Source organism: Pinus tabuliformis, chromosome 7, assembly GCF_031772625.1.
Source record: "Pinus tabuliformis cultivar Carrire ecotype Pingquan chromosome 7, CPIR1, whole genome shotgun sequence".
NCBI classification, from domain to species: domain Eukaryota; kingdom Viridiplantae; phylum Streptophyta; class Pinopsida; order Pinales; family Pinaceae; genus Pinus; species Pinus tabuliformis.
In genome coordinates, this window is record NC_142293.1 from 764,316,758 (window position 1) to 764,341,091 (window position 24,334).

Consider the following 24,334-nt stretch of genomic DNA (forward strand, 5'->3'; position numbering starts at 1 on the left):
CACACATTTATCCAATTCAACTATATTCACTCACTTATTATTCATAATTACACATTTAGCGAGCATACACATTCATGTTAGATTTATGATATGTATGTTTCAATAAGTATTTTACATTTATCTTGCAATTATTAAAACAAATCATAATAAGTTGAAATTGAAGTATTATACACATTCAACTTGCAAATAATAAAAAACTTAGTACAATCAACACTAAGATAATAAGTCACATAAAAAAGATATTGAGAATGACAATCAAACCAATTAACCAACTTATTAAAAATATATATTTATATTATGCATCATAATACATACCATCTTACAATAAATTAACCAAATCATATTATATTGAAATTATCATACAAATATCTAACACTCACATGGAAAAAATATTTTAAAATTAAAATACATTCATCTTATAATTAACTAACCAAATTACATCTTATAATTAACTAACCAAATTACATCTTATAATTAACTAACCAAATTATTATAAATTGGAAATATTTTATTTCACAATCAATATTTTTTTTTTTTTTTTTTTTTTTCCGGGGAAAATAGAGTTCGTAATTTCTATTAAAAAGAAGATAATAGAGATTACATGTTGTAGATGCCAAAGCATATGCAGTAGTGTGGTAAATACCACTTACAATAACCAATACTTCTGGGAAGTATGCAGATACAGCCCTCAGACAGGGCCTCCAGAAACAAGGTGAGTAAAGCCCACAGGGGGCATCCAGAAACAGGGTATGTATCCCCAACAGGAGTATACGCCTACCCAATATAGCTAATAAAAACAGTAAATAAAAACATTAGCTCAGAAACCGGGTATGCAAACCCCAACAGGAGTAAACTCCTACCCTAACAAGCTAATACAAACAGTAAATAAACGATAGCTCCATAGGGATGTGCAGAAATGATGCAACCAGAGGGAAGAGGCACGAAATGGAGCCATACCCCCAACCCCTCAACTCTCCACCAATAACCCGCAGAAATCCACACATCTATCCAGTGAAGCCAGAAAGGAAACCAATCATAGACAGCCATAGAAGAGCGGCACGAATCGATGCAGATCCCTCAACACTCTCCAAAGCTGTAATGGAAGGCTAGCAGAGGACCCAAAAAATGAACCCAGCAACAGCAATGGAGCCCGAACAGGTCCCAAAATGCAGAGGCGGGTCGATTCGGGGGCAGAGGCGGCTAGGGCAGCCACCTCGCCCCCATGAAGGAGTCAGGCCCGAAACCCAGAACCCCACACAGCACCGCAGCACAATAGAATAGAGGCCAAAACCCCCCGCAGGTACCGCCAAGTCAAAGGGCTGTAGAAGCGCAGAGAAGCTCTAAGAACAGAAGCCGCCGCCGCACAGCTCAAAACCGACCGTAGAGAAACACCGCAGGTATCAGGCCACAAAACCCCCGGAACCGCCGAAACCACCCGCTGCTGCAAGCACCAACGAAGGTCAGGTGATGGAAGCCTGGAGGGCGACCAGATCCCCCACCCGCGGAAGGTCCTGCCGCCGCAGGCTCAGGCAGCAGCCAGAGCCAAAGAAAAAAACCCTAAGGTTCGCCGCGCGCTCTCCTCCCCCTCAAAAACATCCATTCGATTTCACAATCAAATTACATTCCTATCCTAACTAATTAACCACATCACGAGTGTTGAAATTGGTGTAATCAAGATATATTAAAGTAATTAAATATATATATATATATATATATATATTAAAAAAATAAATTTAATAAATATAAATATTTATTTATAAATAAATAAATTATTTTATTAAATATATAATAGATTTAAAAAAAAGTCAGCATGGAAGTTATTTTGGGCAGTTAAATTATTCTAAAAAGTTCAATTAGATCAAACTTAGCATAATTCTAGTAATAACATGCTTACTACTTTATCCAATAAAAAGGTAGTCCAATCTAACTTAATATAATTACAAAAGTTATATAAAAATAAATTAATTTTCAAACCAATTAGTCATTTTATTAGATATCAAATAAAATAAAATAAAAAAAACCAACCATATATATTCCAACAAATGAAGAAAGACCAAGACTCGACTTACATGTTACGTTGACTACCAACCATTGTGGATCTAAATTTGGTATACGATTTAAACAATATCGTGGGCCAATAGCCTTGCGACGCGGAGTGAAATGTAAGAATGCCTTCGTACATTGTTTAAGACATGCAAAGGGTGCCTGGTGGGTATTCTGTTCACCCTCGACCGATTTATATTTAAACAGAGTTCAGTATGTCAAAGACTCTGATATAGAACGATGTCAGCTGAAATCGGCGAAACATTGGAAAATGAGCTGTTGATGTTGAATAAGCATGAAATTTGACATAGAAATTTAGAAAAATTTGTTTGAAAGGGATGAACTTTTACAGAAAATTTTAGTAAAATCTGTTCGAGAGAGATGTCAAGTTTGGCGAGATGTCATCATAATTGGGCTAACATGGCATAGATATCAACGTCCAGTAGATCAATGCCACAAACTTGCATTTCGTGCTTGAAGTGGGTTTGGTGTTCTCCTGGAGGGGTTACGAGTTCAAACCTCCGAAACGTAAATTGTTCGCATACAAAGCCCCAGCCCCGGAATAACGCCGATCTCCGTCTCACAAATCTTGTCCTACCCAAGAGAATTTGGGAATCAATTGATCGGATCAATAAAATGATCGATCTGAAGCAGGCAGTTGCAGCATTTTTAACATTAGGAATGCTTGCAATGCTCGTCAATATGATGAGCAATGGACCGTTTCTCGATGCAGATCAAGTATCATCCGAGGTAATTTTTCTCATTCATTCGTCGATTCAAGGCATCTTGAATATTAAATTCGTTCTGGCAGTTGTTTATCATTGCCATTGCGATCTTTTTTCTGATCGATGCAAAGAAGAGGATATACATTCTGAAGGTAATATTACATCTCCTTTTTAAAGGAAAAATATTCAAACGGATCAGAACTCCGGGAACGCTCTCCGACAGTTAACAGAAAAGCCGCAAGATTAAAGGAGCTGTGGGGACGTCCTGGACCAGTATTAGAACCTTGCTGGGACAAGCACATTACTCGTAAGTCACTCAGATTTTTCCTTAACAGAACAGTCTCTTTGATAAATTTTCCTAAAATTGCTCACATTTTTATGCCTGTCTCCCTGTGTTCTACTTTTATCCGCGGTAGATTTAACTCCCTCGTTATACTTGTGGTTTTCGAAATAATGCCGGTTCAAAGAAAAAACTTGTTTTGACATTCATACTTTATTTCATTCAGATTAGCTGTCTCCGTGTAATTGATAAATTGGGTAAAGCATTAATGACAATTAATGCTTATTAGTGCAACCTAAATGCCATGAATGAAATGGCTTTCCTCAGGTAGATGTTTTTAAATCTGGATACAATGTTTGAAAAAAAACTGACTATTTAAAATGTAGAGTAACTGGGCTTCATTCAGCCAAAAAATGCAATTTTCCACTGAGAACCACTAGATCAAATAGGCACTATGAACTACTTTTATAGAAGGGCTGATTATGTTTCTAGTACTTTTCCCGATCCATGCATGTCCTAGCGAGGACAAGCTAGAATCGAATTCAATAATTGATCTTCAACATACTCTGTTTTTAGCTTTGGTTTTTAGATATTTTATGATATTTTGTCTCTCAAAGATTGCAGACAACAGTATTTTCTATAGTTTGCAGTGAAGAACTTGTAACAAAATTTGATCTCACATATAGATTTGAGAAGAGATACAAGACTGTACTATCAGCAGGAAAGTAACATTCATTGTAAAGAAATTCAAAGCAAACAAAGCCATTCATGAAGGAAAAAACCACAAATTGTCTTCTTTCTTTAAGTTTTTACTACCAGGTTGTAATTTTTACAAAATGCAGCTCAAGAACAGGCTTGAAGTTAATTCAGTGATTGCTCTACAACATAGTCTGTTCTTAGCTTTGGGTTGTAAATACTTCATAAGATTTTGCTTCTAGCAAAAAGTGCAGACAACAATATTTGCTATAGTTTGCGGCAAAGAGCTTGTAACAAAATTTGATTTTACATATAGATTTGAGAAATACGAGAGTGTACAATCAGAAGGAAATTGACATTCATATCAAAAATTTCAAAGCAAACTAAGCCATTCACGAAGGGAAAAACCATAAATTGTCTTTTCTTTTTAAGTTTTTACTTCATGGTAGCAATATTTTACAAAATGCAGCCCAAGGATGGTGAAACACAACCCACCAGCGTACCAGCCCCCCTCTCCCCCACACACTCTCCAGGCAATCCTGCAGCAGTGGCTTTTCCACGTGCCTGAGTTAGTATTTTGATGATTATACCTTTCCGTGGCCCCAGGCTAAGAGTTAGTTGGTTATGATAAGGTTTAGCTGGGGATTTGTTTTTAATGCTCCCCTTTGATATTGGGTTGAGTACTTAGAGGGGATTTAGTTTTATACCTTCCCCTTTATAACCCAGTGGTGATGGGTTATCCTGCCAACTGTTTAACTTTTGTGTCTATATTTGTAACATGCTCTCTGTACATATTGTTATATTAATAGAATTGAGAAGCATATTTCGAAAAGAAATATATTTACAGAATTTGATGTAGAGACTAAAGGGCTTCACCCCTCCTCGAGTCTTGCGTGCCACCGTTCATCACAAAAGCTTTTTGTTTGGAACTTAAGCAGGAGCTTTCCCATTTTCTTTGCAAAAACTGCTGTTTCTTTCTTCCTTCTTCCTCCTTATTGAGCAATCCAAATCTTACCAATTTAAAGATTTGAAGCTGCCTTTTCAATCTATTTTTCAGTTCCAATTATTTTTAAAACTGCCATTTGGTTTTATTCCTTGTTATGTTCCTTTCACACATCCAACATCTACATGTCTGAACAAGGCAGGTTCTCACATGCCTAACTTTGATAGGGTGCAACATTTCTAAGACATTGTTCCAATGTCGAAGATGGATCAAACTTTTCTCATCTGAGGATGATGGTCTTATCTTATTTGACATATGCTCCTTGATTTATTTTGTTGTAGAACATTTTCCCACTTGTGGTTTTTGTGGGTACCTTCAGTCCCTAAAATTTCCCTAAAATATATTAAATGTTAATGCTAAATGTCCTTATGAGGTTACATTTAGAATGGTTTTCATTTAGTCAAATTGGTGGTCGAATGGGTAGGAACTCACTCGTAACTTCTTTCTTACTGTATAAATATGTTGAAGGAGAGCAAGGAAGAGTTGACTGGTCCTTTCACTTTCACTATGCCTTCATAATGATAATTTTATTTTTTTCATAGATGTGTTTATCTTTGTACTTGTTGCTATATCTTTGTTGTTGGCAAGGCCAAAATATGGTGTTGTTTCTAATTGAGATGAACAAACGTGGATGATGATTGATGTGTTCTCCTTTGTGGGTAAGTGAGAGGAACACAAAGGAGGAGGAAAGTAAGAAAGGAGGCAAAAGTGATGCAGCAAATAATCAAGGCGATTAGAGCAGATTCAAGGGAATGGGGATGCCGAAATTCTGACCTGCCAATCCATTTGTCGAAAGTCATGCTAGCTCATTTCAAATCGATGCATCATAATTTTAATGAACCCTAAAGTTTAAGGGAGGAGGAGCCCTAAATTATGTGGAGTGCTCAAGTTGTATGAAGCTAACTGTCAGGACCTTGTGTAGGTCAGTTATTTGGAAGATATCATTCTCTGTGATTCTACGATGCCTGAAACAACAAAATTTTTGCAATATCTAGCATGAAATATTTAGTGGAAATGCAGCTATCCATTGTTGAAATAAAGATGCTTGATTGTTGGATATCTGTGGATCGTTTATTCATTTGCTGTCAAATTACTAAATACCTAGGGAAGTTTGTGGTCAAAGATATTGAAGATATTATTTGCTGAACCTATGGAAGCAGGTTGGTCACATTTCTTTTGTTGTCAATATCAACACATAATCCCAAGCCTCCATTTTCCATGATGACCATCTCGTTGATCTTTGATCAAATCTGATAGGCAGATATTTGCTGCATTTTTGTTTCTTTATTATTGAATGACATGTACTCTTTTGAATGGAAATGATGGATACCTATTTTGGCAAGTTTACTTCAAGGGAAGCTATTGTTTTCAAGAATGTGCTATTGGAGGGTGTTAAAATTGGCAACTAGGGCCAAAATCCATGTGGGTCATCGTATTTATGACAGCTGATATTTTTCTTGGACTTCTCTCATCGAGAGGTGTAGGATTGATCTAAAGATCATCCGATTCCAAGAAGTATCCATGGAGTTATGAATTTATTTGTGTTATAAGACAATTTGTCAAGGTCGGCTAGCAACCAAATAAACCACACATGTGCTCAATGTTTTAGTATAAAAGGAGATGACTTGATAGTCATTTCTACACACACTTCTATCTTGATTTCTCTCTACTTGTCTTGGGTTTTAGTGGAAGAGAAATCTAGGAGTGGAAGCCCTAGACGTTGGAGGAAAAGAGGGTGCCCTAGCTGCAGCAAAGAAGGCAGCCCTAAACATTGTTCTAAGGCAGCCCTAAACGTTGTTCTAAGGCAGCCCTAAATGCTGTCCTAAAGGCAGCCCTAAATGCTGTTTCTAGGCTACATAAGTGCTGCAAAGATGCATGGACAGCAAGGCTAGATAGTGCTGCAAAGATGCATGGACAACAAGGCACAGCGCTGCAAAGATGGATGGACAACAAGGCTACATAAGTGCTGCAAAGATGCATGGACAGCAAGGCTAGATAGTGTTGCAAAGATGCATGGACAACAAGGCTACATAGTGCTGCAAAGATGCATGGACAACAATGACATTGTGACATGGCATCAAAGGTATATGGTGCTGCAAACTCATTGGACAACACAATGATGGGATAACAGGTTGTTGGGATAGCACAATGATCAATGATATTGTGGCATTGTGCAGTAGAGATACATGGGACATCTAGTATTTAGTGCAACAAGTTCATGGTGCTGCAATAGTATGGTACATGGGACAACAACAACAACAAGGTGCAACAAGCATAGTGCTGCAAGCACATTGGGACAACAGTATGGTACTTGGTGCAGCAAGCACATGGGTGACAGCATGGTGCTGCAGTGGCACAAGGTAAAACAGTGCTAAACACTGAGACAACAATGCAGCATAAGGTGTAGCAGTATGATGTGTACAACATGGTCATAAGGTCCAGCATTGTGATGATGGGTGCAGCATGGTGCAGTGAGGTGCAGCGTGACGACGAGATGCAACACAATGATAGGTGAAGGAGTCACCTTGGAGAATCAGTTGAAGCAGCATGTCTTCAACTGATCTCATGTATCATCTTCTTAGAGATGATCTATTCTCTTATCTAGATAAGTCAAAGTGTTGACTTCTGTTGTAAATGTACTATCTCTCTCTCTCTGCTGAACTATTGAAGAACATATAAAAAGAATTGATCAAGAGTTTCCCCACATTGGGGTTTGTCCCTGGTTAGCGCCACATCTTGTGTCCTCTTGTCTTGGCTTGTCTTTTGTGATTTATGTTTATGTTCTATCTGCAATTTATTTTAATGCTGATGTGATTGCTAATCTGGAAAAGATATTGAGCTAACTATGAAAATTGAAATAAATTGCTCTAAGCATAGAACATACATAAAATTAACATGGTATCAGCACTGAGGTGAAGACAAAGCCCAAGCAAGAGTGAAAGAGCAATCACCGAAGACAGTTGGGAAAGGACAAAAGGATCAATGGATTCCTCATCCCTCTTCAAATTCGCCAAGGGTGAAGTCGAAGCAGAGAATATTATCAGAATGCTGCAGCGGAAGCCTCTGATGGGCCACCTAAAGATCACTTCAATGGGAAGTCTAGATCTAAGGGTGGAAGGAAAGGCAGATGCCTTGGTAGTATTAAGTCCGACCATTATGCGAAGGAGTGTTCGAATGGTAGGGACACATCACTTGATGAAGATAACAATCATTCCAGGGACATCTTCAATGATGAGAGGAATGACAGGTAATGCAGGTCATCAAGGAAACGAGCAACTCTTCAAGAAAGCAAGGAACACCAGGTATGAAGAATCAAATGTTGTTTCTGATAAGATAAAGAAGCGTTATCTTATTGATTGTAGTGCTTCAAGGCACTTCATTGGATGGAAGGGTGATCTCTCTAATTTAGTAGAGATGGAAACAATCGTGGGATTATACTTGGAGTCGATGCCACCTATCTCGGAAAGGGTGTAGGGAATGTTACCCCTAGATTGAATGAGGGTAACTCGATTCATTTACGAGAATCTCTTTATGTAACTGATCGCAAGAAGAACCTGGTGTCCATTTTGGCAATGGAAGTCAAAGGTTTCAGGGTGGCATTCATCGATGAAAAGGTACGTGTTTGAAAATATAATTTTTTAAGATGCTTTTACTCATGGGTTCAGAGTTCGAAATTTGTATCAATTTGCAGGATGGTCCATTGGAGACCATGTTAGTTGTCACATCTCATCTATAGCACTAGAGGTCTACTTATTATGGGGCCCTACCCGATGTGAGTTAGATGGTGACAGGGATGCTTGAATTCAAGCAGAGCATGAAGGTACATGTCTGAGATGTACCAAAGGAAAATCTTACAAGGGGACCATTCCCCTCATGTAGCAGGTCCATAGGTTTGGAACAACCTGAGGAGTTTGATATTCATGATCGGGAATCTCATGTATACATGTGGAAGAAAGCCCTCTATGACATGAAGCAAAACACCCCGGGCGTAGTATGAGAGGATTGATAGCTGTCTGATGAAGCTGAGATTCACTAGGAGTGAAATTGATCCAAACCATTGCTCGAAGGTTGTGGATGATAGACCTCTCATACCGGCACCTTTTGAGGACGACCTATTTCTGACAGGTGTAGACCCTCTCATTTGCAGAAGTAAGAGGGAGTTGGATTCTGGATGTGGAATAGTAAACTGCAAGCCTGTGACTACCTCGTGGATCTTAACTTTCAGAAGTTATATGGTAGTGATGCCGGACTAGATTTGGGAAATGCCTTTGAGTTTCATAAACTCATTCGCATTGATGTTCTTGGTGAACTTCTGTCCGGATATATGTTTTGCAGTTAACATGGTGAGCTCATGTTTGATTGAGCCTCATTGGATTGGTGCCAAGAATCTTCTGAGATATCTTCGGGCACAACCTCTCATGGATTGAGATACACTGTCGAAAATATGAAGTTGCATGATTATTCGAATGCTGATTGGGCAAGTAGTGTGGAGGATCACTAGAGCACTTCTCAGTGTTGGTTCGCTTTGGATTCTGCTTCGATATCATCGATGAGCAGGAAGCAAAAGTCGGTTGCTATAAGCACCGCCGAGACCGAATACATAGCTACGAGTATGATCTCGTATGAAGCTGCCTGGTTGTGGAAGCTCTTCAATGAGCTATTTGTACACATGATGAATACCACTATGATCCTCTGTAACAACCAAGGGGGATTCGATTGTTGAGGAATCCCATATTCCATGATTGCTCCAGCAGATAGACATCAGATACTACCTTATCTGGGATATGGTAAGTCGATGAGCGAGGAGGCTCCATCGCATTGAGACTGATGTACAAGTCGCAAACTTTTTGTCAAAGCCTCGGGGAAAGGTCAAATCTGTGACTTTCCCGAACGACTTGGAGTCGTTGAGAGACCTTCTTATAAGGGTCCTGCATGTTGCATGCATTGAGCTCTGGGAGCTTTGGGGGGCTTGGGGTACTTACTGGAGCAACACGCAACCATAGGGTGACTCACCCTCCCCTAATGGTGCGTTGTGTACAGGGTGAATGTCTCAGCCTTCCCGGTGATATCCCGTGGCGACTGTGGAACAGGATGATTAGTTCTCCTGTGGGCTGGGATGATTAGTTCTCTCATGGCGACTGTGGAATAGGATGATTAGTTCTCCTATGGGCTGGGATGATTAGTTCTCCCGTGGCGACTGTGGAACAGGATGATTAGTTCTTCTGTGGGCTGGGATGATTAGTTCTCTTGTGGCGACTATGGGACAGGATGATTCGTTCTCCTGTGGACAGGATGATTAGTTCTCCTATCGAGGCATCCTACCCATGTAGTCTGGGACTCATTGGAAGTACCTCTCATCTAATCAATGAGTAGGGAAATGGGGTTAGGGTCCATCAGTAGTATTATCGATGGACACATTGTTGTATCTACCGTACTAGCATGACCTCCATTGTTATGGGATCAATGAAACTGATCAGTAGAGTAGAGCTCAGCAGAGCAGAGTAGTGCAGGGCATTGATGGCAGAGATAGTACAGTTGGACAAATGGATCAGCGGATGGAGTTCTCCCTAGTTGAGAGGGAGTGTTAAAATTGGAAACTAGGGCCAAACTCCTTGTGGGTCATCTTATTTATGACAACTGATATTTTTCTTGGACTTCTCTCATCTAGAGGTGTAGGATTGATCTAAAGATCATCCGATTCTGATAAGTATTCATGGAAGTATGAATTTATTTGTGTTATAAGACAATTCGTCAAGGTCAACTAGCAACCAAATAAACCCCATATGTGCTCAATGTTTTAGTATAAAAGGAGATGACTTGATAGTCATTTCTACACACACTTCTATCTTGATTTCTCTCCACTTGTCTTGGGTTTTAGTGGAAGAGAAATCTAGGAGTGGAAGCCCTAGACGTTGGAGGAAAAGAGGGTGCCCTAGCTGCAGCAAAGGAGGCAGCCCTAAACATTGTTCTAAGGCAGCCCTAAACGTTGTTCTAAGGCAGCCCTAAATGCTGTCCTAAAGGCAGCCCTAAATGCTGTCCTATAGGCAGCCCTAAACGTTGTTCTAAGGCAGCCCTAAATGCTGTCCTAAAGGCAGCCCTAAACGTTGTTTTAAGGCAGCCCTAAATTCTGTCCTAAAGGTAGCCCTAAACGCTGTTTCTAGGCTACATAAGTGCTGCAAAGATGCATGGACAGCAAGGCTAGATAGTGCTGCAAAGATGCATGGACAACAATGACATTGTGACATGGCAGCAAAGGTACATGGTGCTGCAAACTCATTGGAAAACACAATGATGGGACAGCAGCCTGTTGGGACAGCACAATGATCAATGACATTGTGACATTGTGCAGCAGAGATACATGGGACATCTAGTATTTAGTGCAGCAAGTTCATGGTGCTGCAATAGTATGGTACATGGGACAACAACAACAACAAGGTGCAGCAAGCATAGTGCTGCAAGCACATTGGGACAACAATATGGTACTTGGTGCATCGAGCACATGGGTGACAGCATGGTGCTGCAGTGGCACAAGGTACAACAGTGCTAAACACTGGGACAACAATGCAACATAAGGTGCAGCAGTATGATGTGTACAACATGGTCATAAGGTCCAGCATTGTGATGATGGGTGCAGCATGGTGCAGTGAGGTGCAACGTGACGACGAGATGCAGCATAATGATAGGTGAAGGAGTCACCTTGGAGAATCAGTTGAAGCAACATGTTTTCAATTGATCTCATGTATCATCTTTTTAGAGATGATCTATTTTCTTATCTAGATAAGTCAAAGTGTTGACTTTTGTTGTAAATGTACTATCTCTCTCTCTCTGTGCTGAACTATTGAAGAACATATAAGAAGAATTGATCAAGGGTTTCCCCACATTGGGGTTTGTCCCTGGCTAGCGCCACATCTTGTGTCCTCTTGTTTTGGCTTGTCTTTTGCGATTTATGTTTATGTTCTATCTGCAATTTATTTTAATGCTGATGTGATTGCTAATCTAGAAAAGATATTGAGCTAACTATGAAAATTGAAATAAATTGCTCTAAGCATAGAACATACCTAAAATTAATAGAGGGTCTAATGATTATGGCCTTCAACATTTCTAATAAATAGGTATCTTATAGTCCAATATTTAAAGCATAAAAGGTAGAAATGGCGATGTCATAAACTCACTTTGCAGTGGTATTCTTTGGCCCATCTTTTAGCCTAATTCTGATAGCCGAATCAAGTTCGAGTTGAGGATATGTAGTGTTGAAAATCTTTAAGAGAATGTTTCAATCTTCAATTGCAAGTTATTTGAGCTAAGACCTCCAGCTACTTGAATAAGGATGTGAATAGAGGTATGAGAGTAAAGTTATACAAATCCTACTTGAAAAACACTTGGACTGATAATCATAATGGTGTTACCTTGTATCCTGAAAGTTCCTCTAGCTCAGTTTTGGGCCTTTTCCATCAGATATGCATGAAGACAAATCACTATAATCGCTGACGTTTTTAGATTGTGTATGTTGGAACCCGAGTCAAAATTCCATTTCATCATCAAATGCCCTATCTATTATGAAATTATGATCATTATAATAGTATGTTTAGAGATTCTCATGTTTCCTTGAGGATCTCTGTATAATACAAGGACCAAAGATGTGTTTCCCTTCTTGAAAGTTGAGATTCATCATCTTTGGTAGGAAATGATCAGACAGATTTTCCCGTATTGCTAATTTGAGGCTCATTGCCTTTTCCAACGTGTAGATGGCTCTGGTCACAAGAGGCATCATGAGTAAATTGAAATTTCTAATTCTAGGCCAGTCATGCAACATACATTTTAAAACATACAGCTGGTGGACCACAATAACATTATTACCCACTTCTTGTCAATCTTGGATGTTCTTAGAACTGCCAATTGACAACATTGTTGGTTCTTTGCTTCTTGTTTCATTTTTGGCTTCTCAGTGTTCAATTATATCACTTTTGGCAATCATTGCGTACTGTTTTAACTTTTTACTTCTTTTGCAGTTCACCTGGAGATGCTGAAGCACTTCTATTGTTCTCATTTTTGTATATTTTAGAGTCCCATTAGCTAAGTATGGCCACTGCTGGACATTAACGTTTAATTGAATCTAATTTTAAATTATTTCCTCAAATTCAACCTTATATTTTCTTAAGGGCCTCTTCTCATTCACCTGCAGTAGCTTCGATGAAAACCTTAAGACTGCAAGAGATGACAATGAGCGAGGAGGACTAACCTCTTTTGAGGCATGTTACAATGCTGAAGAATTTGCGAGGAGTGTTCTAGGAATGGAGACGTGATTTGGGAGGAGAGGATTATTAAGGCATGGATCCTATAGTGAAGGGTTATCGTAATGTTTGCAATGGATCCATTCTTGATTTTCAATCCCCCTTGCTTTTGGAGTTCCTAATAAAATTATCATCCAAGGATTTCATGCACAATGCCAATTTCTTTTGAGAAGAGGGATCACAGGTTTGTTTCGAATTTGATTTTGTCAAATGAAGCAAATCTCTCACGAATTTTTGCCCCTGGTCTGTCACCTTATTGTTTTCTTTTGTAAGTAATTTGATCTCTCTTTCCTGGTTCTGTTGTGTTTGTTTTCCACCTGTGTCCTAAATTTTTCACTTTGTTGGTTTTCATCTTCATTCTTCCGAGGACTAATATGGCTTTCCAATGCATTGTCAGGTTGTCCAACATTTTCTTTATGTTTAGTTCTGTGACTCAGTATTTTGGCAGTCAACCAATATTTCAAGGTTTTGTTCAAGAGAACGATTTGGACAGTTAAATCCATCTAAAGGGGCAGATAAAAGAAATGGGAGCTAAACAACACAGAGATTCTAGGGCCCGAAGCAATACTAATAAGAAAAAGGTATAATTAAAATTTTGTATACAATGTACATATACTTGCAAAAAAATGTAAACTAAGACTATGATTAATTTTCTTCCCAATTTTCTTCCCAATTTTCTTTTGTGCTGTAATGTAACTAATTAAATTATTGCAGCAAATGAAAAGGAAAAGATTTAGAAGAGGAATGTGAAATCTTTGTTTCTTCAAATCCCAAGATCCTCAAATGCACACAAAACCTGTAACCCCGATATCTATACATTCAACTCTTTTCCTTTCAATTGAAAATCCTTCTTGCAAGCTTAAATAATCTTTTAATTTTCCTCTTGAAGATTAAAGAGGAAAGGAGAAGTGGAAAGGGATGGGTTTGATGCAAAGGGGATTGAAGAAATCTTTTTGCATCGAACATGCAAGAAAACGATTTGAAAACAACCTTTTCAAAATAAAATGCAGGAAATAAAAGAGTTCCTAACATGCGCCTTAGTGTTGATGAATATCAGCAGAACATATTGTTAGACCCTTATTCCTCCGCATACAATTAAAGAAACACACTTCTTTTATCCTCGAAATAAAGTTGTAGACAACAAACAAGACAATAAACTAGTCTAATCTAAGTGTAAGGTAAATAACAGATGCAATGCAACAAATAGTGCCCAACTGCCCTCATCTATGAGAGGTGGGTCTCAATGTACCAACTTATGGGAGAGAGGTGTCCATTTCTTTGTAGTACCAGCTAACAATTTTCTATTGTGGGGGAGAACAAAGCCAATGCAAGGAAGAAAAACACAAGAGTGAGGGAAAGGGAAAGCCCATAAGATTCTCATGAATATACAACAACAAATGGGGAGCTCTAATGGTGACCAAAGGGAGGAGGCAAATACATAAAGTTCCTCATAAGAGGGAGGGAGCTTATTGTCACCATTTAGAGCTAGGAATGCCAATAGATAATCTTGCCTCAAGTCAATGGCCTACGGTAGTCCAAGGAAGATTGAGAAGGGGGCCAAGAAGAGTTGAATATTAGTCAAAATTCAAGTAATAGGGTTCAAGTGCACCAAAATGATCACCAATTCGTCCAAGATATCACAATGTAACAAAAAAGGAATCCTCAAGGCATCGATGGAGCTTTCAAAAGACCAACTAAAGTCATATTTATAGAGAAACAAAGTGAAGAAAAGGTTTCAAAAAAACATTTGAATAGTTCTCTCCATAGGCAAGTATTGGATGGGTTGTATAGGTCACTATAGCCTTGGAATGCTAAAACTTGTGTAGAGTCCACTCTTGGAAAACTAGAACAAACATAGGTCAAAATTGTGTAAAATGAATGCTAATTTCCAAAACAAAGGAAAAAGATCTTTTGGGCCTGAGAATAACAATGTGCAAAATTCATCAAAAGGAACTATTGTTGCCTGTCACACACACCTAACTTAGTGAGAAAAGCCCTTAACCCCACAAGGTGTGGTTGGTGGCAAATTTAAGAGATGGGGCTGTCACCTATTCCCAACTCTCTCCGTTTAAGCTCTCTCCTAGGTCAACTAAGGGGGTGGTCCCTAAATGGAAAACTAAGTTAAAAAGGATGTGAAATTTCTAGGAGATGTTAGAGTGAATTGGATTACTTTTAAGTTTTAAGATTATGAACAAATATGATGAACAATATGAAATGAAATATATAATCATCAACACATGAATCAAAGATTTGCATATATAAAACCAATGCTTTATATTGCTTAAAAGTAAATACTACTTGCTCAAGAAAATGAAATGTTTCAAATTGAAACACAAGTAAGTTAGTAACCCTATCAATCAAACAAAGCATGTTAGCAAGATATGATATCACATGCAAGATACAAAATTTGCTTTCAAGAAATGCTGTCAAAATATATAATCATTCACAAATCCAAAACATGTATGGAAGCAATATAGAGTGACTTGCAAAGGAAACAAATTAAACTTTACTTGCAAAAGTGAACAAGATGATACTTGCCTAAATAAGATAATCAACTCAAAACATTTGTACCAAAGACAAGTACATGAAATAATTTGCAAGTAAAAAAAATGTGTTAGCATGAAATGCACTTAAACTAAGATTAAATGCAATTATCTTAGTTAATTTTAATCTAAATGCCTAGTCTAGATGTGACTTTTCTTTTGACTGTTTTGAAAAAAGTCTCTTATGTGAGTTGTGAAAGGGGTCCAAAGAAAAATAGCCAAAGCTATATTAACGATACCTTCCTTGGATTACCCAACACACTCGATGCCTTCGGTGTTGTAGAGACTGTGGCTCTGACGATTGCAAGGTCACCGTGTTAACCACATAAGAGGGTCTATGTCCCTTAAGTTGATGAAAGAAAGGGGTCCCTAAGAAATGTATTTTTAACCAAACTTATGCTTGGAGGTAAATTAAGTTAAAATGAAACTATGCTAATATGCCTAAATGAGATGCAAGTAAGTTGATTAATGCTTGTATGAAGGGAAATGCTTCAATTTAAATGGAAATATACTCAACAAGATAACTTGGATAATTGCTCCAAATAATGCAAGTTACAAGAACATAAGCTTCATAAGCACATAAAATTGTAAGTTGCTCAAAGTAAATACTTTGACAAATGATATATCAATAACCAACGAAAGTAATGAAATGAAATGAAGCTTTCAATGTATGATATGTTTGCAAGATGAGAAAATAAAACAAATGAACATGTAACCAATGAGCCTATTGTGAGACCAACATGAAGCAGATTGTTAAATTAAGTAGATCAACTTTGCCACATGGAATGAAATGGTTGCATATAATAAGATAAGTTGCTCCAAGATAAAATTCCAAATTGTACTTGAAAGCAAACTTGAAATGCAAAGCATAAGAATGGGATCTAGTAGCAAAATTAAATCTAGAAAATTAGATTGTGATGGTGAGATTGTATTATTTCTTAATACATGCAAACATATAAACTAAAAGAAAACCATGCAATATCAATCCACCCAAAGCATAGTTGCATGAAGCGCCCCCCCCGGTTCCAAGCCCCGAAGCGCGTACCGTACGGAAGCGCCTAGGAAGCTTGGCTGGAAGCGGCGCTTCCGAATTTGGAAGCGCCGCTTCCTGGAAATTTGGAAGCGCTGTACGGAAGCGCCGAAGCGCGCTTCGTATGGCGCTTCGGGCGTCGAAAGCGTGGCGCTTCGGAGGAGGAAGCTTACGCTTCCAGAAAAGCTTCCGGAAAAGCGTTTAGAAAATCGTTTTTTTTTTTTTCAATTTTTTTTTTAATTTTAGGTGAGTTTGCTTGTTGGGGGTGGGTCCACCTTGGGTTAGGGTGACGAATGAAGGCAAAAAAAATATATAAATATAGCAGATGCTCCCTCATGGTAATGTTAAATTCTTAAAGTAAAAGTGACATTCTCCTTTATTTTTCATTTTCATCCTTTTACTTAAATTTTTAACATTACCATGAAATGACTCAGGATGTTTGAGAGTGGTTCCAGCCTCATTGGACTTCATATGGAGAAAATAGAATTTCATATTCTATTCAAAATTCAGTAGACTTAACAGTTTTCAGGAATTCAGGATCAATGGGATTGTGGCATTTCATTAAATTATATCAAGTATGAAGGTATGCGATTAGCATTTGATCAAGAGCACCAAGCCCTATATGTACCCTAGTGTTGGTGGTGTTAATTGTTGAATTCCTTTGTCACGCGACACGCCCTTAGCAAAAAATTACCTTTCAATCAAGTCAAAATCATCGATCAAGCATGTTAAGCTTTTTCTACCATATTTTAAGTCTTGAATTAGGTAGTTTGATCAAAATTGGGCAATGTTGACTAATATCCCTAGATAATCGAGGTAGAGGCAAAGGCTAGACAAGAGGAGAAGAATCTAGATTCTAGATGGTTAATGCTCGAATAATTAATCATTAATGTACAATGGATGTTATATCTATCTTGATTTATGCAAAAATATGCATGTTTTCATGTCTTCTACAATTAATTTGGTATTTGGGATGTTTGTTTTGAGTATAAATGCAAATATATATATATATATATATATATATATATATATATATATATATAGCAGACGCTTCCACGGACGCTTCGCTTCCTAGATTTTTGGAAAATGACGCTTCGGCGTCCCCGCTTCCAAAAAACGCTTCCGCTTCGTGCAACATTAACCCAAAGTTTCTCCTAAAATAAAGAGTAAATGATGCCTTGGGTGAAACCCAAGCTCCCACAAGAAAAACTAAGTTTTTATTAGAGTTGTTACACAAATGAGAATCTTTCCAAAGGATCTTAACTAAGAATTCAAGAGAAATCTTTACAATATATGAGGCTTCTCAAGCACTAGATTTTGTTAATTTTAAGTAACAATGGTATGTTCTATGCTTAAGAGCAATTTACTTCAATTTCTTTATTAGCCCAATATCAATATCCAATTTAGCAATCACATCAGCATGATAGTAAAATGAAGATAGAACATAAACATAAACAGTAGAAGACAAGCCAAGAGAAGAGGGCACAAGATGTGGCACCAGCCAGGGACAAACCCCAATGTGGGGAAACCCCTTGATCAATTCTTCTTATATTCTTCAATAGTTCAGCAGAGAGAGAGAGATAATACAAATTACAAATTTGATAATTTATGACAGCAGCAGAAAAGCCCTAACCAAAAAAGTCAACGCTGGTCAAACATGTCAGAATCCTTCCTCTAAATAGCTCGGTCAAACGTAGTCAACTTCGGCCTCCAACAGCATCTCATTTAGCCCAAAACAGTTCGAAAATGTCCAGTCAAAGATTGGTCAGCGAAAGTCAAACTGCGGCCAGATCTATGGCTGTCAACACTAGTCAAATGAGAGGTCAGATCACCTCGATTTCAGTGCCCAGATTTGCAGCCTACCAAGGAGAAAATACCTCACCCAATCCGCAGTAAAAGATCGATCAACGTTGGTCAACACAGCCCAAAATACAGCGTTTGAAATTCGATCAACGTTGGTCAACGAGTCAAACAGTCAAATAGAAAACGTCCTCCTTCCTTTGCATGTGTGAGAGACAGTTGCCCAGATTAGCGTACCCAATTAAGTGAGGAGAGAGAGATGTGAGAAGATGAGATGATGATAAAATGACTTGACGTCTCCTCCTTTTATATGCAACGTTGAGGATGAGCTCGGGGTTTGAATGTTTGTTTTGCTCGCTGACCAACCTTGACAATTTGTCCATAATATAAATAAATTCATATTTTCAATTTTAGATGTCGGAATTGAATGATCTTTAGATCAATCCTACACCTCTTGGAGAGAGGAATCCAAGAAAAATATCAGTTGTCATAAATAAGATGACCCATGTGGAGTTTGGCCCTAGTTGCCAATTTTAACAGATTTCCTTTTTGAAAATCAAAATCAGAAAATAAGGTAAGTACAATGAAATGTTCTCAAGTTTGAAGAAGTTAAGTGTCCCTCGATGTCTCAAAGCTTTGCCTCCAAAGGTGAATGAAATCTTGTACAAGACAAGGAGCTAATCCTCCTCAAATGCCCATGACATTGCCAAATAATAACCCTTTCTAAGGGTCCACGACCTCCTCAAAAATCAACTTCGAATGACTTGAGAGGTCTTACAAGAAAATGGTTAGAGTTTGTGTGATTTTTCTTCAATGCTCTTGTTACCAACACTTCACCTATGGGTTGCAAAATCAAGAGACAAATTAGTGTAGAGAGACTATGTAAAACAATTAGATGAAATACAAATAGTATACAAAAAACCAAATCAAGTGATGAGAGTAGACCCCATCACTTGGTCTAGTGTAGAAAAATGTTTTCAAGAAGCTAATATAAAATCAATGAAGCACCATTTGAAAATAATTAAATTATGAAATGGTTTGCTTGCATACAAACTATGTCCAACAAATCCCTGCAAGAACACTTTTTCGTAAGATGAACTTTGAAAATCCAAATAACAAATGAGAGTTCTTTTGAAGGTGCTTAAAGAGTGGGTTGGTCTTCCAAAGACTTCCCCTCACGCTTGATTTAACAAAAATAATTCTTCTACAATACCCAATCACATATTAGTCCATTTAGATTTAGATAAACAAACAGTGAATTGAAACCTCTAGAAATTTATGTGAAAATAAACTAGAACTTCCAATATCTAGACCTGCTTCTAAAATCAAATGCTAATACAAAATAACTATTCACTAGCAAGCCTACAAGAGTATATGGAAAATGAAATAACTCAAAGCATAGATAGAAGAGATTATACCAATAGTTGACAATGCACTATGCTTCAAAGGAAGAACACCTATGAATGGACCCCCAAAACTTTTTTATTAAATCTTTTGAAAAATGTACAAAGTAGCAGTGCTTTTGCAAGCACAATAGCTAGTAACAGAGATACAATATGAGAGCTCAAGACTCTATTATATAGAGAGATGAGAGCAAATCCCATTGTAACAACCAATTGACAAATGGCTGTGGAGAAGATCCCAAGAAGGAAATCGAATTCCAAGTGGAGAGATGAAGTAGACACCAATGCAAATCGAATTCCATATGTGGCACAATGAAATCCTCAAGCAAAATCAAATTCTCGAAGTGTGAAGATGAGCAAATCCAAGTGTGAACCAATCAAGGAGCTAACCCATGTAGATGCTTCCAATGAGCTCAACGTAGATGCCTTGGGGAATTGCGTGGCCCCTCCTTGAGGATAATTTGATGTGCCATGATGATGCCAAGTGTGAAGGAGAGGGAACATAAGTGGATCAAACTCCTAAGAATATTTTAACCAATATCTTTCAAGTATCTCACACGTGCATTAACTCCCCAAATAATTCGATTTTCCAAGTCACCAGCTGTTACATTAATGCCAAGAAATTCGATTTCCTTGAGTGGGCCATGTATTTATGATGCAAGGTGCCAAATCATCCTCCAACTTGTCCTTTGACTCATTTTTTTGACTTGAGATAATTTCCAAGTCATTTCCATGTCATTTTGTCACATGGAGCTATTTATTTCTCTCTATTTAATTTATTTCTGGTTTAATTTATTGCCAGATTTCCCACTAAACTTAGGAAAAGTGGGTTTTGAGGGTCTAAAACACATTTTTAACCCCTCAAAGTGTGTCATAGTAGAAAGTTGAGAGTGGGAGGTGTAATTTTGAGTATACAACTTCTCTAGACATCACTTATTACATATTACATTCAGATTTTATTTAAATTTCCACCTTGAGGGAAATTTAAAAAATTAAAAAAAGATCCCTTAGACGGAACCAAATTCCACGAAATTTTACGAATGATCTAGTATGGTAATATACAATGACTCTAGACACTAGGACTCACCCAAGGCCTCGCCATCAAGCCGTACTCTGGCTTTGGGGGTATGCTTGGAGGAAAAAACTCAATTAATTATTAAATTCTTGGAGAAAAATGATAATTAACCAAGTAAAAAAAAACCTCCCAGAGTAGACTCACTTGATGACAAAGTCAGAAGTTACTTAGGCCTATTACATGACTCAACTCATCATACTAGCATCACTTTACATCATCCCTATAGGGCTTGTGGGATTTGGGTACAACAAAAGAAGATGAGAAGAAGTAGAGTTAAACTATAGTGATATGATGATCTCTGATGGTACATGCAACCTTTGGTACATCCTTGGGCATGGAGTCTTCAAAAATCTTCAGCTGCCACTCCAGTGATCAACAAGAACAATGGTCACACAAGCTTTTCACCCAAAGCCCACACGTACTCATTGATTATTGATTTAGAGGTATGAGAGGAAAAGTGGATTCTAGGGTGGAACCATGGGAGGTCGTAAGGTACCAGCAAGAGGACAAACGCATGGTGATGTCCAAGCCGTGGTACTAGCAAGAGGACAAACACATGGTGATGTCCAAGCCAAGGAGGTAGAATGCACGAGGCCAGAGGGGAGTTTTTGCATCCCACCTAGGAAGAACCTAAATCCAAGGAGAAGATTATGGAATTCCAAGATATAGGAGTTGAGATTCAACAAGGCCAAAAGAACTAAGCAATCAAACTAAGTCACATAAAGTACTAAAAGCAAATGAAATAAAGCAAGCGAATCAAAATAAAACATAAAGGGACTGTTAATTAGTAAAAATTTTAGGGGCTACACTTTTTTCTTTGGACTAATTTTCCATGTGTTTTTCCAAAAAAAAAAGACTTTTCAATTTCCATTTTTTCTCAAAATGATTACCCCAAATTCTATACGAGAATTATTTAAATCTAAAAATTGCCATTTTTTTAAAGAAACCATATCAAACTCTTAGAAATTTCAATAATTATATGAAATTGTCACCAAACACTTTATTGTTGTCATTTTAAGAATTAGTAAGACTCACCAATGTTTCTACAGTTTTAAGGCAAGTATGGATCCTTAAAATTTTCCTTGCTGAGTGTCAATGAGGTCATGGTTCGATGATGAAGATGGTGGTATGTGAGGGCACCCACCAAGTTTCAATTCTTCTACAAACACGAGTAAGTGATTGGGGCTATGTGCAAGTCTTGGGTGAATTTGATGGAATAATCCCCCTTTTGTAACCTAGCCAAATGAATGTTCTTGTGGTGCTCTAGTTCTGATGCCTTTGGGCCAGTTGTAATACTTCTCTTGAATTTAGAGGAAGCACTTTCAATGAAAAAAACACAAGGAAGCTCACATGTGGTGCAATGAAGGATTCACTATTGAGAAATGTAGCTCAAGCAGGAACTTCTTGTATAGGTTCAATGTGAACATGCAGGAAGTGGTTTGAGACGTTTTGAGAGTGACAACCTAGGAAAAAATGTTCACTAATTCTTTTTCTAATTCACTTAGGATAAAGTTGCAGGAAGTGGTTTGAGACATTTCGAGGGTGACGGCCTAGGAAAAATGGTCACTAATTCTATTTTGTAATTCACTTAGGATAGAGTGAAATATCTTATGTTTTTCAGTTGAGTCTAATAAAGTGCATTCAATGCATTAACAGCTTAGATTAGATTTGGTTTTAACCATGCATCTCAAGGTCAAATTAAGTTTTGGAGATTAGGGTTTTAGTAGATTAGGGTTTCAGAAAGCATAAGACGAGATGGACAGAACAATATGCAACCTAAGGGCAGAAACCAGGAAAGGGAGAGAGCATGGCCATTCAGGAAAGAGGAATAGGCTATATAGATGACTTCATAGTAAATCCGTATAGGCTGTAGATCAGGGCAGTACATTAGCAGCCACACAGTAAATACATTAAAGCATATAGTCTGTACAAGCCATACAACAGTTTGCTGCTGCTTTTGTTTTTCCCCGTTGGCCATACCTATCTCAAGCAGGTTGTACACCTGTGTTCAGTATGATTTGTTAACTGTGCAGCAGCTGGTTCTTTAGAAGACTGTGGAGGTTTCCTTGTAAGCTTTGAATAAGGAATGAAAAGCTGATTTTGAAGGAGAAATTACCTATGTATGTGTGAAACTATTTTATGCGTTTACTATTTACTTTTCAGATATTTCTGCATTAATTAAATTCAACAATTTGTTTGTTTAAAACAGATCACAAGGACAATAATTTCCCAGGTCTTAAATTCTTACATGGTATTAGAGCAATTTCTTTGATTGGGATTCTCAAGGATTTATAGTGGTAAATCAATTATTGGAAAGGACCAACAGTTAGAGGGTTTCACTATTTGTTTTAAAGACTAATTTTCAGATCTAGGATTTGTGAATTAGATCTCAAAAATGGCCTGAGCTACTGTTATATTTGAGGACAGACTAGATGGCACCTCAAATTTCTTGTCATGGAAAGTGAGGGTTACACTCTTAGTGGAAGAGAATGATCTCTGGGTTATTGTCAAGGATGTTGTTCCTTCACCCATAGATCCACAACCTTTGGAAACTCAGAAGAAGTAAGTCAGGGCCAATCAAATGATCATGGATGCCATAAAGAATCATTTGATCTCTCATATATTTGAGAATAAGATGCCAAAGGAAGTATTCGATGCCCTGTTAAGCCTCTACAAGAGTGAGAATATAATTAGGAAGACGATATCACAGAGCAAACTCAAATCCATAGAGATGATTAGATCAGATTCTGTCACCAATTATGAAGGTTACAAATATTCATGATCAACTTGCAATAATTGGGGATAAGTTTACATATGCAAAGCCACTAAACATGGCACTGAATGGATTCCTAGCTTCATGGGAAGTTGGAACCATTTGTCAAAGGTATGCATGCTCATGAAAATCTACCTAGCTTAGAAAGTCTATGGGATGATTGTGTCTAGGAGGAGATCTGGGTGGTGACAAGAACTAGCCCTATTTGCTCAAACAAATAACGTTTAAGGACCCAACAAAGGTGAGGGAAAGAATGAGGAGTTGTCCTCACGACTAGTAAAGGACTTGAGTAAAATCAAATGCTTCATTTGTCATAAGCACAATCATTATGCATCATAGTGTTTAGATAAGAAGTGTAAATGGAAGTAGCAGTGGAAGTAGGTAGCAACCTTTGCAAAAGCTTAGATGAACAAGTTTGTGCCAAGTTTGAGAAAGGTTTCTCAATAGTATTTTGCCTTTCTACCAACATGGTTATGAGGAATGCATGTTATGTGGACATTGGGGCATCTCGTCATATGACATCACCTTGCTAGTTGTTTTTTAGTCTAACATGTTGATTTTTGGGTAGCATTGGATGTGCTCTAGCTTCGAAATTTTGTGGAGGGGCTACAATACATGAGATCTCCAAGACCCAGAAATCGTCTGGTGAAATTCCACCCGGATTGTATTTTA

General features: G+C 37.9%; 1 protein-coding gene across 2 annotated transcripts in view; it reads left to right on the top strand.

Moving 5' to 3' along the window:
• The first annotated feature begins 2,139 nt into the window (after positions 1-2,139).
• The window catches only part of LOC149249794 (protein MANNAN SYNTHESIS-RELATED 1-like), a 133,766-nt gene continuing 111,571 nt past the window's right edge, over positions 2,140-24,334 (top strand). The window contains exons 1-2 of one of the 2 annotated variants that reach the window (XM_089458784.1): positions 2,140-2,793; positions 2,946-3,075. In XM_089458784.1, coding sequence (XP_089314910.1) covers positions 2,494-2,793; positions 2,946-3,075 — 430 coding nt within the window. In that variant the 5' untranslated portion in view covers positions 2,140-2,493. The remainder of the gene's footprint in view (positions 2,794-2,945; positions 3,076-24,334) is intronic. The other variant, XM_089458783.1, reaches the window with a different exon arrangement.